The sequence below is a fragment of the Centruroides vittatus genome, unplaced genomic scaffold (assembly GCF_030686945.1).
Source record: "Centruroides vittatus isolate TY-2023 unplaced genomic scaffold, ASM3068694v2 contig_18, whole genome shotgun sequence".
Taxonomy (NCBI): domain Eukaryota; kingdom Metazoa; phylum Arthropoda; class Arachnida; order Scorpiones; family Buthidae; genus Centruroides; species Centruroides vittatus.
This window is the reverse complement of record NW_027121101.1, coordinates 424,520-449,394: the sequence shown is the minus strand read 5'-3', so window position 1 is coordinate 449,394 and position 24,875 is coordinate 424,520. Positions and strand designations below refer to the sequence as shown.

At 27.1% G+C, this 24,875-nt stretch overlaps 3 protein-coding genes across 4 annotated transcripts in view; 1 reads left to right on the top strand and 2 right to left on the bottom strand.

Annotated features, from left to right (window-relative positions):
- The window catches only part of Actn (alpha actinin), a 40,012-nt gene extending 30,155 nt beyond the window's left edge, over window positions 1-9,857 (bottom strand). The window contains exon 1 of one of the 2 annotated variants that reach the window (XM_067263702.1): window positions 9,643-9,857. The gene's annotated coding sequence lies outside the window, so the exon portion shown is untranslated. The remainder of the gene's footprint in view (window positions 1-9,642) is intronic. The other variant, XM_067263700.1, reaches the window with a different exon arrangement.
- LOC136969541 (tubulin-folding cofactor B-like) overlaps window positions 1-24,875 on the top strand; it is a 389,641-nt gene that overhangs the window by 349,228 nt on the left and 15,538 nt on the right. The gene's annotated exons all lie outside the window — the stretch shown is intronic.
- LOC136969529 (ribosomal oxygenase 1-like) overlaps window positions 11,032-24,875 on the bottom strand; it is a 38,822-nt gene continuing 24,978 nt past the window's right edge. Inside the window, exons 12-15 of the mRNA XM_067263719.1 lie at window positions 21,897-22,038; window positions 21,469-21,565; window positions 18,382-18,565; window positions 11,032-11,202 (exon numbers count right to left, since the gene is read on the bottom strand). Of these exons, the coding sequence (XP_067119820.1) occupies window positions 11,152-11,202; window positions 18,382-18,565; window positions 21,469-21,565; window positions 21,897-22,038 (474 nt within the window). The 3' untranslated portion in view covers window positions 11,032-11,151. The remainder of the gene's footprint in view (window positions 11,203-18,381; window positions 18,566-21,468; window positions 21,566-21,896; window positions 22,039-24,875) is intronic.

Here is a 24,875-nt window from a genome sequence, read left to right as displayed (position 1 = left end):
TTTCTCTGTTATTCTTACTGTCTTTTTACCCATAACAACTTGAAACTCTCTTTTCTCATTCTTACACATTTTTGTTGGTTATTTTCTAACAGATTTAATAATGTCTGTAATGATCGATTTATGGAAACCATGTGCATTTGCTAACATTTAAATCCTTTGTATCACTATGTGTTTGTTTCTATACTTGAGTATGTTATAGCTTTCAACTAATGATCTAATCATTGCTAACTTGTGGAGTGTAATATTGTCCATATAGACTTCCAATGTATTTATGTATCTATTGTCTGTACTGTATTTTGTGGAACACTTTAAAGATTATTCCCATTTTTATAAATATTTATATCAGGAAGTTAATGTTGTTACAATTACTATCAGTAAATGACAGGATGGCTCCTACCATGTTTTTGTTTGTGGTTTAAGAGTTCTTAAACCATATACAGAAAAACATGGAAAGGCAAAGGAAACCCACAAAACTCTTAAGAATTCTTTGTGGATTTCCTTTGCCTTTCCATATTATCAGTAAGTCATCTGTATACCTTCATATATTTTTTATCTATTTAATAAATTCCTTGATATAAGGTTTTTCTGTAATCGCAGGATCACTTCAGTTATGTCACTGATATTGTTGACCCCATCAGAGTGACCTTTATGTAAATAAAATTTACTGTGCCAGGTAAAGTACAGTACAAACTATTTAAAATTTAAATCCCTGTAACAGCAGTCATAGCTTATTAGCTATGACTGTATTTGTTTCCAGATATGTTGCCATAATGGTAAACATATTCTATAGCTAACGTTATTTTGATGGGACATTAATATTGATAGGAAGAACAGTCAAGCATAGTAAAGCAGTCCTATGGTTCAACTTTTATCTTGATAGAATTTATAACTTCACTAGCATTGTTAATTGCATATTGAGCTTTACATTTAATTGATGTAAGGAATTTAAGTAGCTTTTTCTCCATGTTTATAGTTGGAACAGACTTTTTCTCTGTTACTGGTCTCAAAACAGTCACTTTTCAATGTTCATTTTTACCATTCCAAACAATTTTGGCACTGCTGTTTTTGACTGTTTTTGTACACTTAGAAACACTGGTAAGCCCTTCTCAAGTAATATGGTGACTTTGTACTGTTTTGGTTATTAGGTCCTTGTTCAATTGCACTGCTCCTGGGTTAACAATATAACTCTTCACTTTGATTTTATATGACTCTTTCCTGAAAAATGTTGGAACTTTAGTTTTATCAGTATATAAGCAAGTTATACTGTTTTATTCACATCATTTCTTGGCTTTATAACAACTCTTAAAATATTTTTTTCTAGTTTGATATAGCAGTTATTTATTAGTTTATAGGCTAACAATGTTCTAGCAACTTTTGCTTTGCTGGTAGTTTGTTACAAACATTATCTGTCATTATAGCTGGAATTTTTTCTCCTCCTTATAGTGTAAATTTGTGACCAAGGGCTATTTTGGCATCTTGATTTATTTGTATGCCTTTTTCTACAAAATGCATTATCTTTTTCAAGTTACAGCAGATATTTTCTAAAAAGCATGTTTTTTTAATTAATGCAATATACATTAAAAAATTAAAATAGATAATTAAAAATCAAGTACATAAGTGAAAGAAGGCAGATAACTTAAGAAAATATTTTGAAATTTAAGAAATCTTCAAAATAAATGGCAATCTATTTTGTATCATTATGATATATTGCACCTCTTCCCACTATATAATAAAAATTTAAAATAATGTCTGCTTTTTTGCAAAGTACAGTGAATTCAAAAAGTATTACTAAATTAACTACAATTTAAATTTAAAACTCCATAAAACCAATGAAATTATATCATATTACAAGCAACATAAGTCAATAACAATTGAAGAAATAGGCAATACTAAATGGAAAACAAGTAAAAAAAAAAATAAAAAGGAAAGGATATAATCACTGCAATGTACCACTAAATAAAAAGCTACTAATAAAATAGACATTCATTGCAAATTAAAATCAATTACCCTACAGAAATACAAGGCATATTTACTGATTAGATGTAAAGCAATTTGGTTACAGATAGGCAGTTAGGCCAACATCTAATGATAAATTTAATAATTAGAAATAAATTTACTTTGTAATTTATGTTTAAAATATTCTGGACAAAAAGATTGGCCTAGAGCAGGACTGAAATTGACAACTGTTTCCCATGCTATTTGTTTGTCATTAATTAATAATCAAAATCGGATTGATGTAGTGTACATCATCTTATAAATATTTTTTAATTTTAGATTTTTTTTTATAATTTATATATATTATTATATATACTACATCATTCTCATTTAAACAGGAAATAGTCATCAGAATGCTAATATTACCTTATTTGAGATTTCAATCTCAAAATATAAACTATATTTTTCAAAACAGAAAATTTTATTTTATTTTTTAACTATCATTAACAATAAATGTGCAATTTAATAATAAACTAGGAATTTTATTAATTAATAGTAACATTGTAATTGCCAAGATTTTTGTCAAAAAATTAATAATTTTATTTTGTACACATTTCAAAATCTTGAAATTCTGAATGTTATCTTAATCTAATCATAACACTAAGGAGCCAGCTATGTAAAAGCCAATATTTTGTATTATTGATAATATAGTATTTTACAACTCTAACACTACTTAAAAGTAGAATGTCTAATTGAAAAATCACACTTAAAATTTATATTTTTTTCATACTATATTTTCAGTTGATAATGTCATGACAAAATAATTAGTTTTAATACAATTTACTTAATTTCTTACAGTGAGAATTCAACAACTTTATTAATCTATTTGTTTATAAATGAATTTCAAAATTAATTGAAGTGCTAAGAAGCATATATTTATTGAACAAAAATAATGAAGCAATAAAAATTCTTTCAATTGAAATAATCAGTGTAAATTAGTAACTTTACTCTAAAATAAAATTATTTCAATGATTTTGTTGTAAAAATGTAATATTTGAAGAGAGTAGGAGCTTATATAAAAAAGTTTAATTATTGTAAATTAAGGATGATCACTAGACAATAAATTTTTCTATTATAACATTAGAAATATTGTTAAATATATTTCTGTTTATTTCAACTTATATCTGAACTAGTCAATGTTTTAAAAAGCTAGAACACATCTGCTAAGTTGAAGAAAATGAAAGTTTTATTTGAAAAGAAGTGTTTTTTGGACCTATTTGGTCCATTATCAGCTTTTCAAGTAGATTCAGAATAAATGAAAATACAAAATGTATTGACAATTGAGTTTTGAACAATTTACATTTAGAATTTTATATAGAACATGATGCCAAGTTATTGATAATTCTTTGATAAAAAACATCTTTTTGTTCCAAACTTAATTTTCTATGACACTATATAAAATTTGGTAGAAATTATAAATTGTTTCAGCAAATGAAGGTATTCATATTTTATTCTAATATAATCTGAAAAAATCCTAGATGTCCTAATTCAATTTTTGATACAGTAACATTTTATATCTACTCACAATTTCTAATTGTTAAATACCTCTGACATAAAAATGAACTCTTTAGAATTAATATTTAAAAATTATACAACACTGGTATCCCTTGATTAACACAGTTAATTAATCCCTCAATGCTACCACATATATCAAAATCACATTAATCAAATATAGAGATTCTTGGTACTCAACTGAACAATTACCACCTGCTAGAACAAATTTTTGGTTAATTACAAATATTTTTATTTTAATAAATGAAAATAGCAAATTTTCTAACACTATTTGCCAAGAAAAACATATCTACATTAGGTAAAGACAGCTGTTAAAGCTGCATTAATTAAAACTTCAAAAGAAGGGATTGCAACAATTAATTTTGTGTGTTAATCAAATCTTGTGTTAAGCAAAACCACATTAAGCAAGGGATACCTATAAATTGTTTCAATCACTTCCATTTAAATTCTTATTGAAAATTAAGTTAAATTTATTCTACACAACAAACAGTTAAAATTATCATGTTTTAATTTTATAAAAGTTGAGAAATACTAATCTATAAAGTATTTTTAAGCAGATTTTACTGTACATAAATATAGCAAACTATCTAAAATGGAACCCTGCCTAAATAGAAATTCTTTGGAATGGATTTTCTACGTCAAAATTCTACTATACACTAAAAAGTTGTTCATTTGAAAGCTGATTTTGAGTACGAAGAACATGCTTAAAATCTGGATGAAATGGCAAATTAAAATTCCACTTGTAGACAAAAGTAAAATCATCTCTGGGTATAACTGTCATTGTAGACTGTCTTCTAAAATCAAAACCATTCAAATTTTTCCAGCAACTGGGTTTAAACCAGCTTCAGGTTTCAAACTACAAAACATTTCAATTTGGAATTTCAGAATCTCATAGTTCGAAACTTGAGGCAGGTTTATAAAATAAACCAAAAATGTTTGTATATTATTTAATGTTTGAATCCATTTGCTGGAAAAGTACGAATAGTTTTGAGTTTTTAAGATATCTGCTCCAGCTTTGTTATTGGATTTTAGCAGACTGTGACCAACTATATTCTGAGAATGATTTAGAGCCTTGTCAAAAAAATGCAGGCAAGGGGACATACAGACACTATATTTGTTAATATACATTTTTGTTGAAATTAACCAAGGTAGAATCAAGAACTTTGAACAATTGAGTTCTTGAGAACAAGCGATGATTGGAAGTTAAATTGGATTGTTTGTTGTTACATGGGTTAATAAGGACGGAATCCCAGAAGTATTCAAATACTTAGCACAAGTTCTTGGAAACAAGAACTTTTTGCAACTGAATAGTTCTAAATTCTGCATTTGAATACTCCAATCTTTAGTTGAAATCATTTTGGATTAAGACTAGTAATACTAGTAATAAAATTTTTTACATATGTAATAGTTATTTTACTAAAAAAAATCATAACCAAGTTTGATTTATCTGGTGCAGTTTATAGATTAAAAATAAATAATAAAAAATACTAAAACCTGTTCAAAACATTACACAAGTTTTACTGTATTTATATTTAAAACTTTTAAATCAGTGAAATCGAATTTAGTTTAAATTTTGACCCTGATTAAGCAAATTTTAAAATATAAAGTTTTTAAGATTAGTTTAATTCTTTTACAGTAGTCGAACTAAAATCAATAGTCTATCAAAGTCAAAAGTATCTTCGTTTTCATATATTTCATAATGTAATCATTATCTTACAAAATAAAAGTATGAAATTTTAAACTTTTATTTAAACCATTTTTCAAAACCAAAAACTATTATTATAATAAATTTTTTTTATATTTGCAAACAAAGATTTCTACATACATTTATGTATAAAATATTGAATTAAAATAAAACTTTCTTCTTTTACATGGAACATAAATAATGCTTTGAAATTTATAATAATCTTAAGGTTAACAACAAAGAATGATTTAATATAAAAAATTATTAAATAAATGAAATTACAACTACTTTAAATTACCTTCTTTGTCTGAATAATATAGTATATATATTTCTCTGATAAATATTTCTTAATTATCTTGTCAAAAAGTACTTGACAAAAATTATTTTAATGAATAAAATGATTTATAAATTTTTAATTACTAAAAACTAATTATTCTTTGTTAATTAAAAAGAAAAAAAATGCTGTAAATTAAAACTGCCATTAATTTATACATGCAAATTATAAATTTGGATTGAAATTTAATTTATTGAAAATGAAAACATTAACATTACAATAAAAATTTAGTAAAGGCAATTTAGAAATGTATCGTAGCCTCCCTCACCAACAACAGAGGTTACATAAAAAAAAAGTTATGGGTGGTAAAATTGCAGCTGCCAAAAACAGAGGGTCTACAGGAAATAAGGTATTAGGAGAAGAATGATAACCAAAACACTGAATATATGTTTTACAATAATAAATTTTAATTTTACATCAAAAATATAACAGTTTAATGAAAACTTTTGTAAATCCTAAGAAATGAAAAAAAATTCTTAAAAACTTAAAACTCATTTTAAAACTAAGAACCTTGGATCATTTTACTTTTCAAATCTTTAAATTGGAAATGAACATTGGTGTCTTTATAACATTTAAAAATATATTTGACAACCAGATCAATGCTTATAAAATAACGTATATATGATTATAACTACTATTGCTGATGACATAGAAAGATGATCATTTTCAGTATTAAATTATAAATAATTTTTAAAATCATATTATAAAGAAAACTTTAATTTTTGTTTTGATTTAAAACATAGATATACAGTAGGTCAATTTACAACAGACCTTCATTCCAGCAGCCTGGTCATAAGTCTAACATAATACATACAAATGAAAATATATGACAGATGGTGAGGGGTCATGTGATAATTATAAAAGTGTCATATCGTTAGACATTTTTATGAAAGTGACAATAAACAGTAATCAATGTCAGTAATGACAAAAACAGAATGTACATTACATTTAATAAAACTATTTACTATAGTTATTACAAAGTGTATCCTACAGAATATGAGATTGTGTATACAGCTATATAGCTGGCAGTGTAGTTGCTCTGTTATTTCATTTCAACCATGTGTGCCTTGTATTTGCCAATACAGCTACTATGAATGTTTTATGGGATGACCAGCATAACTTTGAATAGTCATAGGTTGAGGATTTGTAAGCTAAAGTATATCTGTACCGTATTAATTTATAGATAATCAAAATATTAAACATTACAATATAAAAATTTTTTGTAATATTTTCATTAATTCAGTTCTTACAGGTTAGTAGAAATAGAATTATTTCAAAACTATAGTTTACAAAGGCTTATATTCAAAGCTTTTTGTTTCAATTTAACTTTTCCATTATATATGAAATAAATTTATAATTATAATAAATGAGAAATTTATTTCATATTACTAATACCCAGTTGCATGTAGCTGATCTTATATGTATTTAGTAAAAACTTATTTAATTATTAATTATAATGCCTTTGTGTCCTTTTTAACTCTAAAATTTATTTTGTATACTAGTACTTTCTATATATTAACAGGACTTATAACTGGAAATTATGGATGCAGATATTTAGTCTTACAGATCAAAAATAATGTTTTATTTAGTTCACCAGGTGAACTAAATAAAGAACATTATTTTTGATCTGTAAGACTAAATATCTGCATCCATAATTTCCAGTATAATAAGTCCTGTTAATATATAGAAAGTACTAGTATACAAAATAAATTTTAAATAGACTTATTTAATTACTATTAACAATAATTAAAAAGTATTGTTAATAAAAAATGTTTATGTTGTTAATTAAAGTTCATTAAAATAATTTTAATTAACAATTGGATACATCTAATTGTTTTTGCTATTCATGCAATGTGTTAATTCATTAATGCAAAATTTTAATATTTATATATAAATCAGTCATATTTAATATATAATTAACTTGATGCATTCTTAAAAACACTTTTGTAATTCATAATTAGATATCAATATTTAGTATTTACAATTATTGTAATATCACTACTACTGTAAAAATTCTGTTTTCAGATGTCATGAAATCCTCATTAATTCAAGATAAAAGTTAACACCTTTATGAATTAATGGAAAATTTAAAACATTTATATATTTTGCTAATATTGCTAAAACAAGAGTAAATTAACATTTATTCAAAAATGTTTATATTAATTTCATATTAATATAGTATATTTGGAAAAAATCATATCATAAAAATTAAAATAAGCCTAAATTTTAGAAATGACAATTGTTGCTAATATTTATATAAAGAAATTTAGAATTTGTATAATAAACTTTCAACAATTTAAATGTACTGTACATCAATTTATAAAACTACAGAGAATAAAACCTTTCTTGAAATAAATTAATTATTATATTTTTGTTTTTTTAATCATCAGATGGCAAGTGAGAAAATTTAATATTTTAAGTATTTTTTTTTTTTTTAATTTCCTTTTACAATTAAGTAACTTAGAATTATAAATTATATGGACAGCAAATATCTTTAATTATACTATAATATGATATTATATTGCTGGCAAGCAAAATCTTTATAACTGCCAAAGGTATTTCTGGAAAGTTTCCAAGATCTAGATTTCACCTACTGATTTCTAGTATGCCAAAGCAGCACATTTCAAATTACTATTTGAATGGCAGGCTTTAACTTATTTAGTAAGACTATATATCAAAGAAAAGAGGAAAAAAAAAAAGAAGTTAATTCTTAATACCATTATATAATATATATTTGGAATTTTACTGAAATAATAATTTCTTTATTAGTATATATTCATCATGAAATTAGACATTAAAAAGTTGCTTTATCATGATTACTTATTTATTTAGAGTTATAAAAAAAAATTGTTTTTTTGTTTTCAAATGTTATTATTTTACCAAAAATGTAAAATATTTTATATTTTAAATTATTATAGTTTTGTTTCTAAGAATTATGCGTTTAAAATTCTTTTTTCTCTTTTATCAGTAATAAAACTTCAGTTTTCAGCGCCACGATTCTATTGAAAGAGCCCACTGAAGTTATAAATAACACAAACTAGCCTTGCAGCAAAAGTAAGTGTTATTTGCAGTCTGGTTGTTACTCAGCAATGGGATTCTCTAACACTATTTAATTTCAAGCATTTGAGCATTTTATTCGCCCTCTAAATTACTCGACATAAAACTTTTATAATCGTCATTCGAATAATTTAAAGTATATTCCAAGCCATTTTTACACACAAAATAGGTTATCGTGTAAAGAGAGAAAACTGATCATTCCAAATTTGCAGTGAAACAATTACATAACACAGTCTTAACAAACAAAGTACGATTTTCTTTAAATACGGTCATCAGACAATGCAACCCAAACTGACCACACTAATAAGTTCTCTAGTGTTTGTTTATCCAGCAATTCAGATTTTTGCGATTAAGAAAGGATATAATTTCAACCAATTCACAATAATAACCTCGGCATTGTCCCGCACCAACTACATTTTAAGGTCAAATATTACTCGCCCCACTTTGAAAACATCAAACCCATGGAACGGGTCAAATACCTTAACAATGGCCTTGATGAAGATCAATGTCCAGATTGATAAACGGACACACACGAAAAAAAAAGAGGATCATCAGGTAATCGTTACATAACCATTTTCAAGGAAGCGAGGAGAGTTTATGGTACAAACATATTGATTTGTAAAGTAATTTATATACACTCTTGCACATAATTATGTATTTTAATTAAGTATTTAGATTAATTATCAAATGATAATTAATTTTAAATATTGAGAAGTATTACCTTGTTTAAAAAGGAGACAAGTAGAATTACCTGCTTTTAAATTGCAGGTAAGGTTTTATATGTAGTTTTATACAGGAGAAAGGGAAATATTTGGTTAGTTGAGATGCCGAATAACCAGTTTTGCATGGCCCATTTCCACAGTTATAACATGTGGGCTTCGAGGAATAACTTATAAAAAAACACCGAGTAATTACAACTTAATTTTACTTTATATTATCGAATAGACTTTAACGAATGTCACCGAATGGCAAAAATGGTGTAAAATGACACCATCCACATTAAGCCTAGAATTAGGGTTAAACGAGTATTAGCATATTTTATAATAAATAGAGAACTTACCACGCAAAATTCGGTTCTTTTAATTATTTCGTTTTATCGCAATACAGCAAAGTCGTTCGGTATTACTTTAGTTGGTTAGTTATTACGAAAATCTCGACCGCTAACCTACTTAGGCACTCTGTGATCGGATACCCGAACAAGCTCATGCCTCTCCCAATATCGCCCGGAACTTCGACCAATGGTGAACGTCTCCGGCCGTCACGTGACATTCCTGTTATAGAACGTGGAAAGGAGCTTGTTGCTTAGCAACGAAGATGCTCGGATTGCATCCTTGTCTTCCTTTTAGTATCTTCCTATTAAATCTTCGATTAAAACGGCAACCCGTATATTTTTTCCTTATAAATTAACTTACTCTACAATACGAAAAGAAATATTTTTCTCGCGCGGAGAGAGAGAGAGAGAGAGAGAGAGACGAAGTTTAAAATCATTATAATTTGTTTTTTTATTTTTATTTTACGATAAAGGCGTGTTTATTTAATTAATGTTCACATTGTTAATATCTTGTTGTGATAGAGGGCAATAACGGGACTATGTCACTTATGAATCACGAGTGTAAATAAAAGTACGGATTTAATTGGATAAATGCTATGACGTCATAGTCGACGTAGTGTCTTAAGCGCACCTCAGCAGGAAATATTTCTGGGTGTCCGCCTACAACCTCGTCCAAATATGTCCATATGAATGAACATATTGTACACGTATTACTCATCCTACAAAACGTCCCTATTTGTTTTGAAAACAGTTACTTTTGGCTAAGATATACAGATGACATTTTTCAAGTATAGCATTTTATTCAAAAAGAAATTTTGTTAGAAATATTTTACTGTATATAATAAAAATTATATTTATATAGATAGGTAAATATTATGTAAAAATACACCTTACATTTCAAATGAATTTCGTAAAAAATCGATCATATAAATTTTTCTTTATTTCTCAATTGTTGTAAAAATGAAATATTTTTTTAAGAGCAATAAACCGTCGCAACTGAATATTTTTACCTTTCGATAACATTTTATTAATTGTAAGTATTAAAATGAAATATTGTAAATGCTTCCTAATAAAAAAAATAAATAAATAAAAAATAAACTATAATTAGCATGAATTATTTTTTAAAGGCTTTACGCAAGATTGAGCATTAAAAAGGACGATAACTTCTTTCACTAATTATATTTGAACAGATTCCCACATTTAAGTATAATTTAAAAGATTAAGCGTTAAAAATTACTATCATTAAGCTCATTAAGTTTTTCTTTCTTTTATTTTTATAATTTTACGAAGTTTATTGTCACTAGATGGTGCCACGGTATGATTTACAACGTGATTAGATCACTTATTGTAACATCATATATATATATATTTAAAAAATTAAATAAATAAATAACACCATTATAGAACAATAATAAACATTTTTTAATGTTTATAACAGAAAAATACATTAAAAGTTTTTTCAAAAATTCTAGACAATAGACATATTCATTTTCTATCTTTTCTGCATTTATAAAAAGTTTACTTGATGACAACGATTCCTTTATCATATAATAAATTTGCCAAGTTAATCTGAAAAGAGAAATATATGTACATATTTATTATAAAAATTAATTTTATGATACTGTAATCAAATAGATTAAGATAAGGTTTGATAAGATAAAAATACAGTAGACATGTACCAAAACAATATTTCAGATTGTTTTTCTTTGTTTTAAGATTATAATTTATTTTATTAAACATTTTGTATAATAATATTGACCAAAAAAAAAAACAAAAATCAATAAAATCATTTATACAATTGCTTAATTTAAATTTGTCAAATATCATGTATTTTTAAATTTGTAAATATGTATTAAACAATATATCTAAGTTATTTTTTACTCATTAAAAGCTATCATCAATCAGAATATTTTGGGGCCATTGGGTTAATGAATTTTATTAAATTAGCCTAGAGTCACATATTAAATTAGGTTCAATCTTCTTGTGCAGAATTATAATGAGATAAACATATAACATTAAAAAAAATTGTTTTCAATGAGATATAATTGTGAAGATTGATATAAATTTATCAACTCAAATATGATATAAGTTAATATAATTGATCTTTAATTACTACTTTATACAGGAAGAAATATTTTAATGAATATTTATTAATATTTCTGTTTAATGTCCTTAAAAAATAATTTGTATAATTTGGAATGTTTGAATTAAATAGACAGTATTAGATTTATAAACTGATTCAATAAAAGGAGTTTTTATTCAAATATGATTATGAATAGAATGTTTTAAATTCTATTATCTTTATCAGGAAAAAATGAAAACGTTTTGTCTGTTTATACATTTATAAGCTGATAAACGTATATGGAAACTACACAGCCACTTGAAGTACAAGCAATATTATTTTTATATCAGTATCTATTATTATAAACAAAACATATAATAAACTAAATAAAGGTGGAAAAAAGCCAAGTGGTTGTTATTAACACGAATTTGTGTTTGATACTTCAAAACATATAAGATTTAATACTGAATATTGAGAATGTTACCTAATTTGTTTTGTAAAAAACTCATGCAGTAACTGTTGAATATTACAAATACTGTATGAAAAAGTTATCAAACACTAATTACAATAAAATAAATTATTAATATGTAAAAGTTTCTAAAGAAATTTAATTTAAACTGTAAATTTTATTAAATTAAATATTAGCATTAGTATTTTTAAACAAAAGTTAAGATAATTATTTCTAATAAATGTATTTTTTATATTGTTTTTGTTAAAATACTATATTTATTAAAAGTATCTTCAATTTCAGTATAAAAATATTTGAATTTTTTTGCTGACTGCTTTAAAAATACTTCAAAATCAGTGTGTCATTCAAAAAGTTTCAAAATGTTATAATTACATATTAAGTAACAAGATTATAAAATCATAATACTTATTGCTTAATATTTAAAAAATATGAATACTATTTTTTTATTTCATATATATAAAATAAAACATTTAAAAATGAAAATTCCTTAAAATTGTTTGTTTTAAATTTTATATAATATGATATTCGTGCGTCGAATATCACTGCTTCCATTATTATCTGATATTAGACTATATTCAGTATCAATAATTCTAGAATATGAACATCTAAATTCATTTCTTCCTATTGCCAATATAATATTAAGTAAAATAAACCTAAATATAATATTTCAAAAGATCAATTTCTTAAATTTTCAGAAGTTTTATATATAATATATATATATATTTATATATATACATTTTTTTCTTTTTAACAAAAATATTTCCTTTAATACTTATGATTTACTTGCAAAAGATTTAGAAATTTCATAAATATTTTAAAATAAAAGTAGGAAAAATATTGTTTCTTTTCTTTAATAGCTTAATGTTTATGATTATACATATTTCTAGTTATTTACTGAAAACAAAGAATGAAATAAGAACAATATTGTTAAAAATTAGCTTAAATTGCATTTTACGTAATGTGCATTCATTAAAAGTCAATTATGAATAATGAGACTAATTTAACATCTAAATCTATTTTAAGTAAAGGGCCATACACTTTTCCCATAGGGAATCTGCCTAATAAACTTGTTTGCATTAAAATTTACCCAAATGTGTACTATAACAAATGAAAATTTTTGATAAAGTTTTAGAACAGTATGTGCATGCATACTTTTTTAAAATTAGAAACTTATTTTAATTTTTATCTCCAGAATAGCTTGAACCAATTAAACAATTAACCATTCAAAATACTCATATTCATATTGAAAAATATCTGAAAAAAAATTCAGTCAGGTGTGAGTTTTCTACCAGAAACTGTTTACTTGCAAATAACTTTTTTAAAAATAAAATTGAAAATTATGCATCTAGTGGTCCAACTTCCCAACAAGTGGGTATGCTCATAGTTGATATGATTCAAAAACATTATAATCAGAAATTTAGAGGTTCTGAAATACTGAAAACAATCATATTTTTAATCAATAATAAAGAAAATAATAGCAGAAACTAATGTACAACTTAAATGCAAACATATTCTTGAATTTTTGATTGGAAAAAAATCTATATCATAAAACTGTTATGAACCAGAGAAACAGAACCTTCTCCTCCAATCACCTGATATCAGATATTCAGATATGAGATGATGGATGTTGCTTATTCAGCTATCAGATGCATATCTTGAAACAAACTATATACACCCAATTCTGTTTTTACACAGATTTTTTTGTTTTACATAAGTTTGATTTAACAAGGTCTGGAAAAGAAATTCAATTCTCTTTTTACATAATTTGCTTTGATCTAATATGTTTCAATAAATTTGCATTTTTAAAAATCTCCATTTCATTTTGGTTTAAGAAAAAATACTAATATTTCCTTTCCTAAAAAAAATTCTTAGAATTTGCATTTAAGATTGCTACATATACTTAAGTAAATTATAAGATTTGGTTGTTGGACTGCAATTTGAAAGAATTGTAGACCTGTAAATTCCCACTGTTGTCCATCTGTTGTCTGTCTTTCCTTAATCTCAAGAACAGAGTTAGACAGAGGAAAGCCAAGACCAGATATGGAAAGCCTAAGGGCAGGAAACCACAATTAACTATATGAAAACTTCCAATGCAAACAGGAAGTCACATTATTTCAATTCAAAAATTTCTCCCGAAAGGAGTTAGATAGATGACTGACATGACTTGATTGCTAAAAGAAAAGTATGATGTACAGGGGCAAGACACTATTAATTTGAAGGTGGAGAGCATATATTTTAAATTAAATAAATTAAAAAATATGATTAAAAATTGCAGCCTGGCATTGTCACAATGTCACAATAAATATTATACAAGGAATCTATTACAATCTTCACAATACAGTTAGATCCGTTATAATTTATCCTGGTTAAGCTTTCTATAGAGATATTTTTAATTCTCAAATCCTCTTTAATAAACTGATTGATTTCGTTAGCATAATCGGTTGAAGTAAAAGGAAAATTTATGATTATGATATTTCTATTAGTTCTCTCATTTTTTAATTTATCTAGTTCAAATTCGATCATACCTCTGAAATGGCTATTGTTCTTAGATAATGTCTCTATTTCTTCCATTTTCTGTATTTCTTTCATTTTCATTTCCTGTTCCATTGTTCACTCTCACTAGTTCTTCTTGAAAATGCTTTTTTTCTTCCTTCATTAAATTAAGTTCTGTCTTGATTCCTTGAATTTCCCTATTAAGCTGTGAAAAGTTATTTTGTAGTAGTTCGTATATTGATTTTAGTGTGTATTGTGAATCTTCCTGTACCAGGGGATCCTTATCTCTTAATGCTTGAAAATATTCAGGTATTTTCGTAGATCTTGTGGTATCAAGACTACCTCCACCGCACTCCTCCTCAATTTGAAGAAATTCTTCATTCAATAGATTATCCACTTGATTTTCTTTAACTATTTCTTTAAAATTTTGCTTACGTGGCCTACCACGCCCCCTGTTTTGCATCTCCATTTGACTCAAATGTTGGGGAGAACGGGAAAGAGGACCTGGATTAGGTTCTATTCCACCAATTAATAATAGGCATATGATTAATTCCAAAATCAATCTATTGACGAATATCCACATCCTTAACTCGACCAAAATACGGTTATAATTTCCTGGTACGTTATAATACAACTGTTAAGCTCTACGCACAATAAATATTTGATTTTTCCATATATTTGTAGTGACAATCAGTCTTTCATTCCAACTTTATCCCATAGCAATCAGAAAAAATTTAATTTAAAGTTTGATGATTTGTTTGTTTGTATGATTGCAATTTCTTTCAATATGGAATAGTGTTTGTATTCCATTTGATGTTAAAAGCAAGAGGTATTTTGATGTTCAATTGAATAAGTCAAATAAAAAATAAAATAAAATTTATGAAAATAATATAAATTTAGTAAATTTTGCTGATAAGTTATCATTGTCCCTGCTTTGATTTATTTTAACTAAAATTAAAATATTTGCGCAGTGTTTCATAATACTTTACAGCATTCAAGTCTGGTGACTGAGACAATCAAGGAAGTTGCTGAAAATCTGTCAAGTATTCTTCAAAACATTGTTGCCTGGTGGGGAGTAGCATTATCCTATTACTACAAACCATCACCATCAGGGAACATAGCAGGTATTAAGGGATGTAAAAGTCTGCCATGTGATTAGTGTACGTTTAACATGTCAAACTTGACTGCAGTCTCACAATTGGTCCCAGTTTACACCAACAGAACACACTCCAAATCAGAACAGAGCCACCACCAGCTAGCATAACACCTTGCTGACATGATAGATCCATAAAGTTGACAACCACATAAAGTCATGGCTTTATGAAGTTGTCACCACACATGAACACGACCATCAGCTCAAAAGAGCTGAAAATGAGATTCACCTGACTACACAACACAGTGCCAGTCATCCACTGTCCTATGGCCTAGGTAAGGTGCATTACCTGATATCTGGGCCAGAGTTAGTAGTGGTACCTGAGTGGGTCGACAACTACCAAACCCCATGATTGCAGTGTACCTCATACAGTTCACTGACTGATGTGTTCAGCAGTGTCTGTGTTAAAATTCTGATGTGATTTGGTGCAGAGTTACCCTTTGTTGTGTGGTTACTAACCTGGTTAGTCACTGGTAGTAATGTTCTTGCATCATCCGTGGGCACCCACACTGTACACATGCTGCTGATGTCTGTCCAAAATTTAAGTATTCCCAGTAAACTCTTGAAACTGTTGCATGAGAAAATCCAAGAGCATTGGTCATCTTGCTGATAGAGTGACCCAACAATCTATCCATGATTAAATAGTGATAAATCTTTTACACAGTCTATTGCTACTCTAATCAAGCTCACATATAACTGTTAAGTATTGTACCTAAGATATCATGCAAATGTTCTGACTCAAAGCATTTCTCCCATGAGTATAAGGTAACAACAACATTGCATGTGCTACTGTCTCTAATTTTTATAACATCAGTTTATTTCTTTGTATAAAATATAAACCCTTTGAGTACAGTATTTCAATCAATTAGGTATGATTTAAATGAAATTTATAAAAATTACTAAGAAAGCAACCAAAAATTAATTTATGCTGATTGATTCCCAGATATCTGTAAATACAAATTTAAAAAATTTCTAACTAAAGCAATTTAGAAAAGAAAGAAGTATAACTGAAAATGAGTAATTTTCATAACCACATAAAAAAAGTAATAAAAATTCCAGACTTTTCTTTTAAAAGTTAGAACAATAGTCACATCATGAAAAATTGTTGGCAAAGACAATTATAAAGGACTTAATATTGTGTTACCAACAACTTGTATGGAACAGAGGACAATGTACTGTTCAAGGAGACTGAAGACAATGATAGCAATGAAATAAAAAATGAGAATGATGGCAATAAAAGTTCAGATGAAGATGAAAGTGATGAAATATTATTTCAATAATTTTCCTAATTTTTTTAATGCAAATTACTTATTTTCTGTTTGCAAATAAAATTAATAGAAGGTTGCCTCATTCCAGATCCTAATTTTTTTTGTCAAAAAGCAAGGATTCTAAAATTGGGAGTCAGCTTACATTCAAGTAAATAATGGTAAATAAAAATGAGAGCATAAAGTTTGCCATTCTGTTGGGAAATATATGCTCACTTTCTATCTTAGTTTTTCCAAATTTTTTAAATCTTATCATATTATATTATTGCATTATCTGTACTGTTGGGCTTCAATTTGAAAAAACTTGTAGACCTATAAATTCCCACAATCGTCTGTCTGTCTGTCCTTCCTTAATCTTAGATGGATGAAAGTCATAACCAGATATGGAAAGCTTAGGGGCAGGAGGCCACAATTAACTATCTATGAACTTCTGGTTTGCACCATAAGTCACATTATTTCAATTCAAAAATTTCCCACGAAAGGAGGAAATTTTTGAATTGAAATAGAGGGCATGACTCTATTGCTAGCAGGAAAAGTATGATGTACAGGGACAAAACACTACTAATTTGAGACAAAAAGCATATAATTTAAATTAAAAATTGCAGCCTAGCATTGAGACAATATCAATAAATAATTGCTCATAACATTTATATTAATATATTTGCTATAAAAAATATGTGATCCTTTCCATGTACAGTACATAAATCATTTTTTATACTATAAAATCAATATTACACATCACTTACATGCATAATATTAATTGTATATGAATGTCTTTCTATGTTCAAATGTATAGTTGGATATCCTTGATGGTTTATTATGCTGTTATCATATTAAGTATTTGCTGTAATAGTTTATGTTCATATGGATGTAGAAAAGTTTGATTCAAAAATTTTGGTTTATGTTTTTGGAGTTTACTATTACTGGTATGGAAATGTTACTAATCCATATGGTTTTGAACTGCATTTTTGAAAATTTAAAAATTTAATTCCTAATTATATTTAATAATAATTAAATTCAGATGATAAAAAAACCATTTTAAAATCACATTGTACAATTATTAAAAATTTTATTCTAATCTAAAGTTAATTAAAATTTTAGTAATCAATAGTTACCAAACAAAACTTTTATCTAATAATTGTATAATTTGAAACTTTTTAAAATTAAGTATTTATTTAATAACACTTAATTTAATGTCTTAATATAAAATTTTTTAAAATTTATTTTAAAACTTTTAGAATTCTGAAATAATAAGGTTAAGAGATCTATTAAACCAAAATATAGATTCTTTGAATTTTATACTTACTTTTTCTTCTAATGTTGATAATTTTAATTCCTTAACACTTATAAATTGTGGATATGAATGAATTAAACTTTCAATTGCAAAAGCTTGCTCTTCACTAACACTAATATATTGTGATTCAATTTCACGGTATAATTTTGTATTCTCTAAAGAGTAGTATAATTTGATTGTTTCTTCCACAACTAATCTGTAATAGTAAAAATAAAATATAATAATTGAATTAATTAATATAAAATTTTAATACAAGTTATTTTAATTAATTATAAATCTAAAATGATATAAAATAATATATTAATGATTACCTATCATATACTTTTTATATCAAATAATAATAATAATATCATTCCATATCAAATTTGTGTACTTGCACTACAGAAGTTAAAACAAACTTATATAAGTTTAAAAGCAATTCATAAACAATGTTTTTATATGAACTTAATTAATTGTGGTATTAGTGATGTAAAAAATAAATCAAAACGCATAAATATGTTTGAAAATATATTGAAGGTTTTTACAACTCAAAAACTACATTTATGGAGGTTTTTATGCAAAACATGTTATAAATCAGCAAATTTTCATAATGAACTTTTATATCATTATATAATTTTGATTTTATTTTTTCAATGTGTATTACCAGTACAGTACATGAAGACTATATATGTATGATCAACAGGACTGTTGAGTTTGTCTGGGGCAAAAGTTAAAATGGGCTCCTTCTGCCATTTTTTTGAACAAATAAAGTACATAGAATCTGTTTCTTTATTAATAAAAAGCAATCTTAAACCCAGATCCCTACTGACTGTGGGCCAATACCTTGCTGTGAAGTCATCTGGATGATCAATCTAAATATCAAGATAATTCCTCAAAACTTTGAAAATTTAATTATTCAAACATAATATTAACTTAATCAGTCAAATATTATAATTTCATTCTTTATGTATAAAGCTACACCAATTGTCATATAATATCAGGCTAAATATTGACGATAATAATTTTGAATTACCAATTAATTTCTCTAGAGGGAGGCGTTAGGTGCCATCTCATATTAAATTTAATAATTATAATTTAATTAAACAAATTTAGAATAAACTGGAAGAAAAGAATTGGCTTGGAGTGGGACTCTAACCTGCAACTCCTGCTTGCCATGTGGATGTGTTGCCAATTACACTACCCGAACCTCTGGTCCGATCTCCTCTTCCAGTCAGCACCATAATATTCGACAATGATTATATTGTAAATTAAATATACATGGAAGAAGAGATTAGACCATAGGTCCAGGTAGCAAATTGGCAATGTATTCGCATGGCAAACAGGAGTTACAAGTTAGAGTCCCACTCTGAGCTGATTCTTTTCTTCCAGTTTATTCTAAATTTATTTAATTAAATTATAATTATTAAATTTAATATGAGATGGCACCTAACGCCTCCCTCTAGAGACAAATTAATTGGTAATTCAAAATTATTATTGTTGATATTTAGCCCAATATTATATGGCAGTTGGTGTAGCTTTATTATAATGTATCGGGTTTTGTAGGATGTTTATATTCATATACTATATTTAATCAAATATAGGATGAGGTATGACTTTAAAGATCAAAATAAAGAAAATTAGATTTATTAATACAATTTTAATTTTATTTCGTTTATTCACAAGTAAAATATCAAATGAATGTAAATGCACACATTGTTCTGCAAAAATTACTGGCATTTTAAATTTTAAGGAAAAATCTTGTAAAATTGACAACATAATTTGTTCATGTATAGCTGGACAATCGGGAACCTTTTTTTTTACAAATTCTTACAGGTCGAATCCACTCTCCGTCAATTACACTTCTCCAAATACTAATTTCCGAATAATCATCTGTTTATACGTGGTAATGGATTAAAACTTATATTATGCTCTCGTGTGATTTTGAAATTTCAATCTGGAATTCAATTCAAAAACTCTGCTTTTCCTATTGCTATTCATTTTTACTCCTGACAATATATAAGAACGATTCAAATGACCCAGATAAAATACTTATGTTTTTAAATACAAGAGGATAAGCATCTAGTAAAAAATGTGAATAGATTGTTCACAAAAATTATTTGCAAAAGTGCAAAGAATCTTTTACTTGTGTGTATAGGACAACCTAGAAATTTGAAGCTGTGATAAATGAATAAAACCCTTGTCTTATATGTGAGTAAATACAGTATATTTAAATTATTAATGTGAGTGTTTGTCTCTTTAATCCGAATAAATAAATCCGGTAGACTTCCTTACAGCTATCAGGTTAGGTACTCCTTTATTGAAATTTACAAATGCATTTCGGGCTTATGTAGCATTTAAGCCCCTCCTCAGTGTAATGCTACAGATATTAAAAATAACAAAAAACTTAGTTAATTTACAAAAAATGCACTTGTAGATGATCTTTACAAACACAAAAAATTTCTTTACATACCTTTGAAGACAGAGGAACACCTTTTAAATTTTCAAAATACAAATATGGGTGTGTGTCGGGTGACAATAATGCAAAGTGAAATTGACATGTAATTGACAAAAGTACAGAGTTCTAGTAAAAATATGGCAAACACACTGTTGTCACCCAACAATTACCCATGTGTTTGCCAGATTTTTACTAGAACTCTGTACTTTTGTCAATTACATGTCAATTTCACTTTGCACTATTGTCACCCAACACACACCCATATTTGTATTTTGAAAATTTAAAAGGCGCTCCTCTGTCTTCAAAGGTATGTAAAGAAATTTTTGTGTCTGTAAAGATCATGTGTGTTTTTTGTAAATTAACTAAGTTTTTTGTTATTTTTAATATCTGTAGCATTACACTGAGGAGGGGCTTAAATGCTACATAAGCCCGAAATGCATTTGTAAATTTCAATAAAGGAGTACTTAACCTGATAGCTGTGAGGAAGTCTACTGGATTTATTTATTCGGATTAAAGAGACATACACTCACATTACATATATACAGCTACCACATCTGATATTTAAATTATTAAATTAATTCATTTTAAGTTTTTAAGACACTTGTGTTATAATTTCTAAAGAGTATTAAATATATAATTTATTTAAACATATATTAAATACATACCTAATACAGGTTGGATGGATAATTCTTATTATACTAGTGGGCATTATTAACACTTCATTTTTATTTTGATCATTATGAACACTATGTAACTTGTCATCTGTTTATTTAAAAAAATTGTTATTAATATTGTAATATTGAACAAATTCAGTATGTTAAATAAATAAATATTGAAGAAACTTTAATACTTAAAATAAAAAAAAAAGTATAAAATTTTTCAATAATAAATTATTTAGGATTCAATTAAAATTAAAATTTGTTATAAAAAATTAACAAAATTTTTCTTTATATTAAAAATTAAAATTTAAAATAATGTTTATATAATATCAACATTTCTAAACATTCTAAAAGTCATCATTATGACTTAATAAGGTTGAAGTAAAAAATTAAAATTCAAAAGTTTTATACAATAAACATATATTTTCCAAAACCTGATTTAATAAAAGGTGGTAATGCTTCATGGAGAAAATCTTTAACTTTTTGATCAACTGCAGCGTCAATAGGAAGATATTCTGTAAGTCTGATGGTTAGTTCTTTTACTTTTTGTTCAAAAGCTTGGTGTTTCTCAATATCCTGAAAAAACATTTAATAGTAAATATTTATTTTGTATTATTATAGTCAGAATTGTTTAAAATTACCCTCTATAAAGTTACACCCTCTCTTAAGTCACTCAAAATGGCTGTTCCCAATTTGGACCCTATATGAACCAGATATGCTAAAATCATACCTCTATGAAGTTTAGTCACAGTCATTAGTTAGTTCTGCCTATATTATACAAAGTTATGTAAAGTCACACTTGATAACACAAGCAATCAACATTATGTATTAATTTTGATTTGATTTTAAAATCATAAATACTCTCACTGACAAAAAAGTTATGCAACCAGATAGAATTGTCTGATTACTGCAAAATTTGGCCTAAAGCTGTTTCAGACATGTATGTAAATGATTACAGTTGTAGTTTAATGGCATACCAGATAACGCCACCAGAGAACTTTAAGACTGTTACTCAGTATCCTATAAAAAGGCTCACAGATGCTCCGTATCTTCAGAATTTTCAGTATACCTGTTGTTTGGAGGTCTTCAAATTACAGGTATAGCTATGACACAAACTCATTACATCCAGCTAGAGATTGACAAAGAACACATCATTGGGCTGAGGAAAGCAGGATGACCATTTCTTTGAATTTTCTGCCATCTGGACTATTGTGATCTGACTGTATGCAGGTATTGGGGCAGTGGATATGTCAAGGCATATGTACACAGCAGCTAGGTTCTGAATGCTCCAAAAGGCCACAGGAAAGATGATCATCTGATCACAACAGACAAAATGCTGTCTTTGTCATCAAGAGACTGGTACAAGCCTCACTACAGTATTTTGTCTCTTTCTATATATACCATTAATATTTGAAGCAAATTTGCATGCACATTGATTGCTAGACATCATATAATAATCACCCCAACATTGTCAGCTTTGTTTGCAGTGATACTGGGATAAAGGAAAAGATTGCAGTGGATTGGCAGTATGATCTTTAGCAACAAATCCTAGTTCTCTTTGCAAATGGACAACCACAATAGTAAGAGTGTGGAAGACTGCTTTTACTGTTGAGCAAAACAGACCCCTATTGATGGTGTGTTGATCTAGGAAGTCATCTCATATGACAGTCAATCATCTCTAGTAGTGGTACAAGGAACATTGATGGCACAGTGATATTTTCAAGAAATCTTGTACCCTCATGCATTGCCTTTCATGGTAAGGCTGAAACAGCTATTTTCCAGAAAGATAATGCTAGATCACAATTACTGTATTTTTGCAGAATGATCGGCATGCAACATATAAATGGGGTAGACCAGCATGCCAGTTAAACTGCAACTAAATTATAAAATTGTTCAGACTAGTTTTTAAATAAATGTTTAAAAAAACATTCTTCTGAGTACAATAATATATCATTGTAATTTGACTGACTTAAAATCAGGAAAGGAGTTTTTGTTTACAAGACAATAAAACAATTACAGTAGAGCATCGATTATCTGACCCCCGATTAACTGACTCATCGGTTAACCGACCGCGTTCTAGTCAGCAAATTCAAATGTCCGTTAGTGATGCGGCATTACAATATTTGGTTATGTCTTGGCTACTTTAATGTTATTTTTGTTAAATTTTTGCATGTTTTAGCTGGCAGCACTGGCTCAACCATGAAAGGGAGGCTAGTATTTAAACCAGGCCTAATACACTATACTAATAATGTATTTTTTCATACTTTTCGGTTATCCGACTTTTCAGTTATCCGACCAACCCCAGTCCCCAATTAAGTCAGATAATCGATGCTCTACTGTAGCAACTTATTAATATTAATAGTAGTGGTAGTAGTAGTAGTAGTCAGTCAGTGTGGACTACACTGACCATCCACCCTAACCTTAAAAATAACACCTTTCTCTCAAATTTCACACAAAGCAGATGTTAATGATGTACTTTATGTCAAATTTCTTAAATTTAATATGTTTATTTTTGCATTTTTGAATTGAATTACCATAAAATAAACATAAAAAAGCACTTTCAGAATTCCATGAGTATTTTACTTTGTTAGAAAAAGACAGAATGAAAAAATTAAATGTATAATCATAGTTTTTGATATAATGCTGACAGTTTCACAGTTTTAGAATAAAAACATGTTCGTTTTTACCTGACTTTTGTCCATTTTTACCTGACGTAACTCTTTCATTTTTTTAATGCATCCTCTAAAGAGGGATGTATAACATCACTTAAACTGGCATGCAGGCTTTTACCATATGGAAATATCTGATTTCCTGGTGTCCTCTGGATAGACCAACATGCCAGACAATCTGAAAAAATATGGTAGGATTTTCCAAGAATGTCTCTTTCACATTGTCTCACTTTCCCAGTCTTCCTAGTCTCTGGATCTGTCGTATGTTGAGTATTTTTGGGACCAGATGGGATGCCAGCTTTGGCCATCTACAAGTGTGAAGGATATAGAACAGCAGTTGAAAAATCTCAGGCAATTCTGTTATAGAATAGCATAACATTGTATGCTATTCTATAACAGAATTGCCTGAGATTTTTCAACCTTTATGCCTCCATGCCCAATCATATTCCAACATGTATCCAGGCAGGAGTAGACCCTACAGGGAACTACAGTAGAGAATTGTTCCTTTGTTATGATATTATAATCACTTATTGTCATCATTATTAAATTCTCACTAATAAAGTTTCAGTTGATTCAAATTCCTCTTTGGTACATAACTGTTTTGTAAATGAGTATATATATATATTTATTTATTTTGCAGCCCAGTAATAAAGTTCATTTATAAGTTTTACTCTCTCTATACTCACATAATATACCAGAAATAATATGAGGATGAATAGGATTTAAGAAAAATAGTTTATTTAT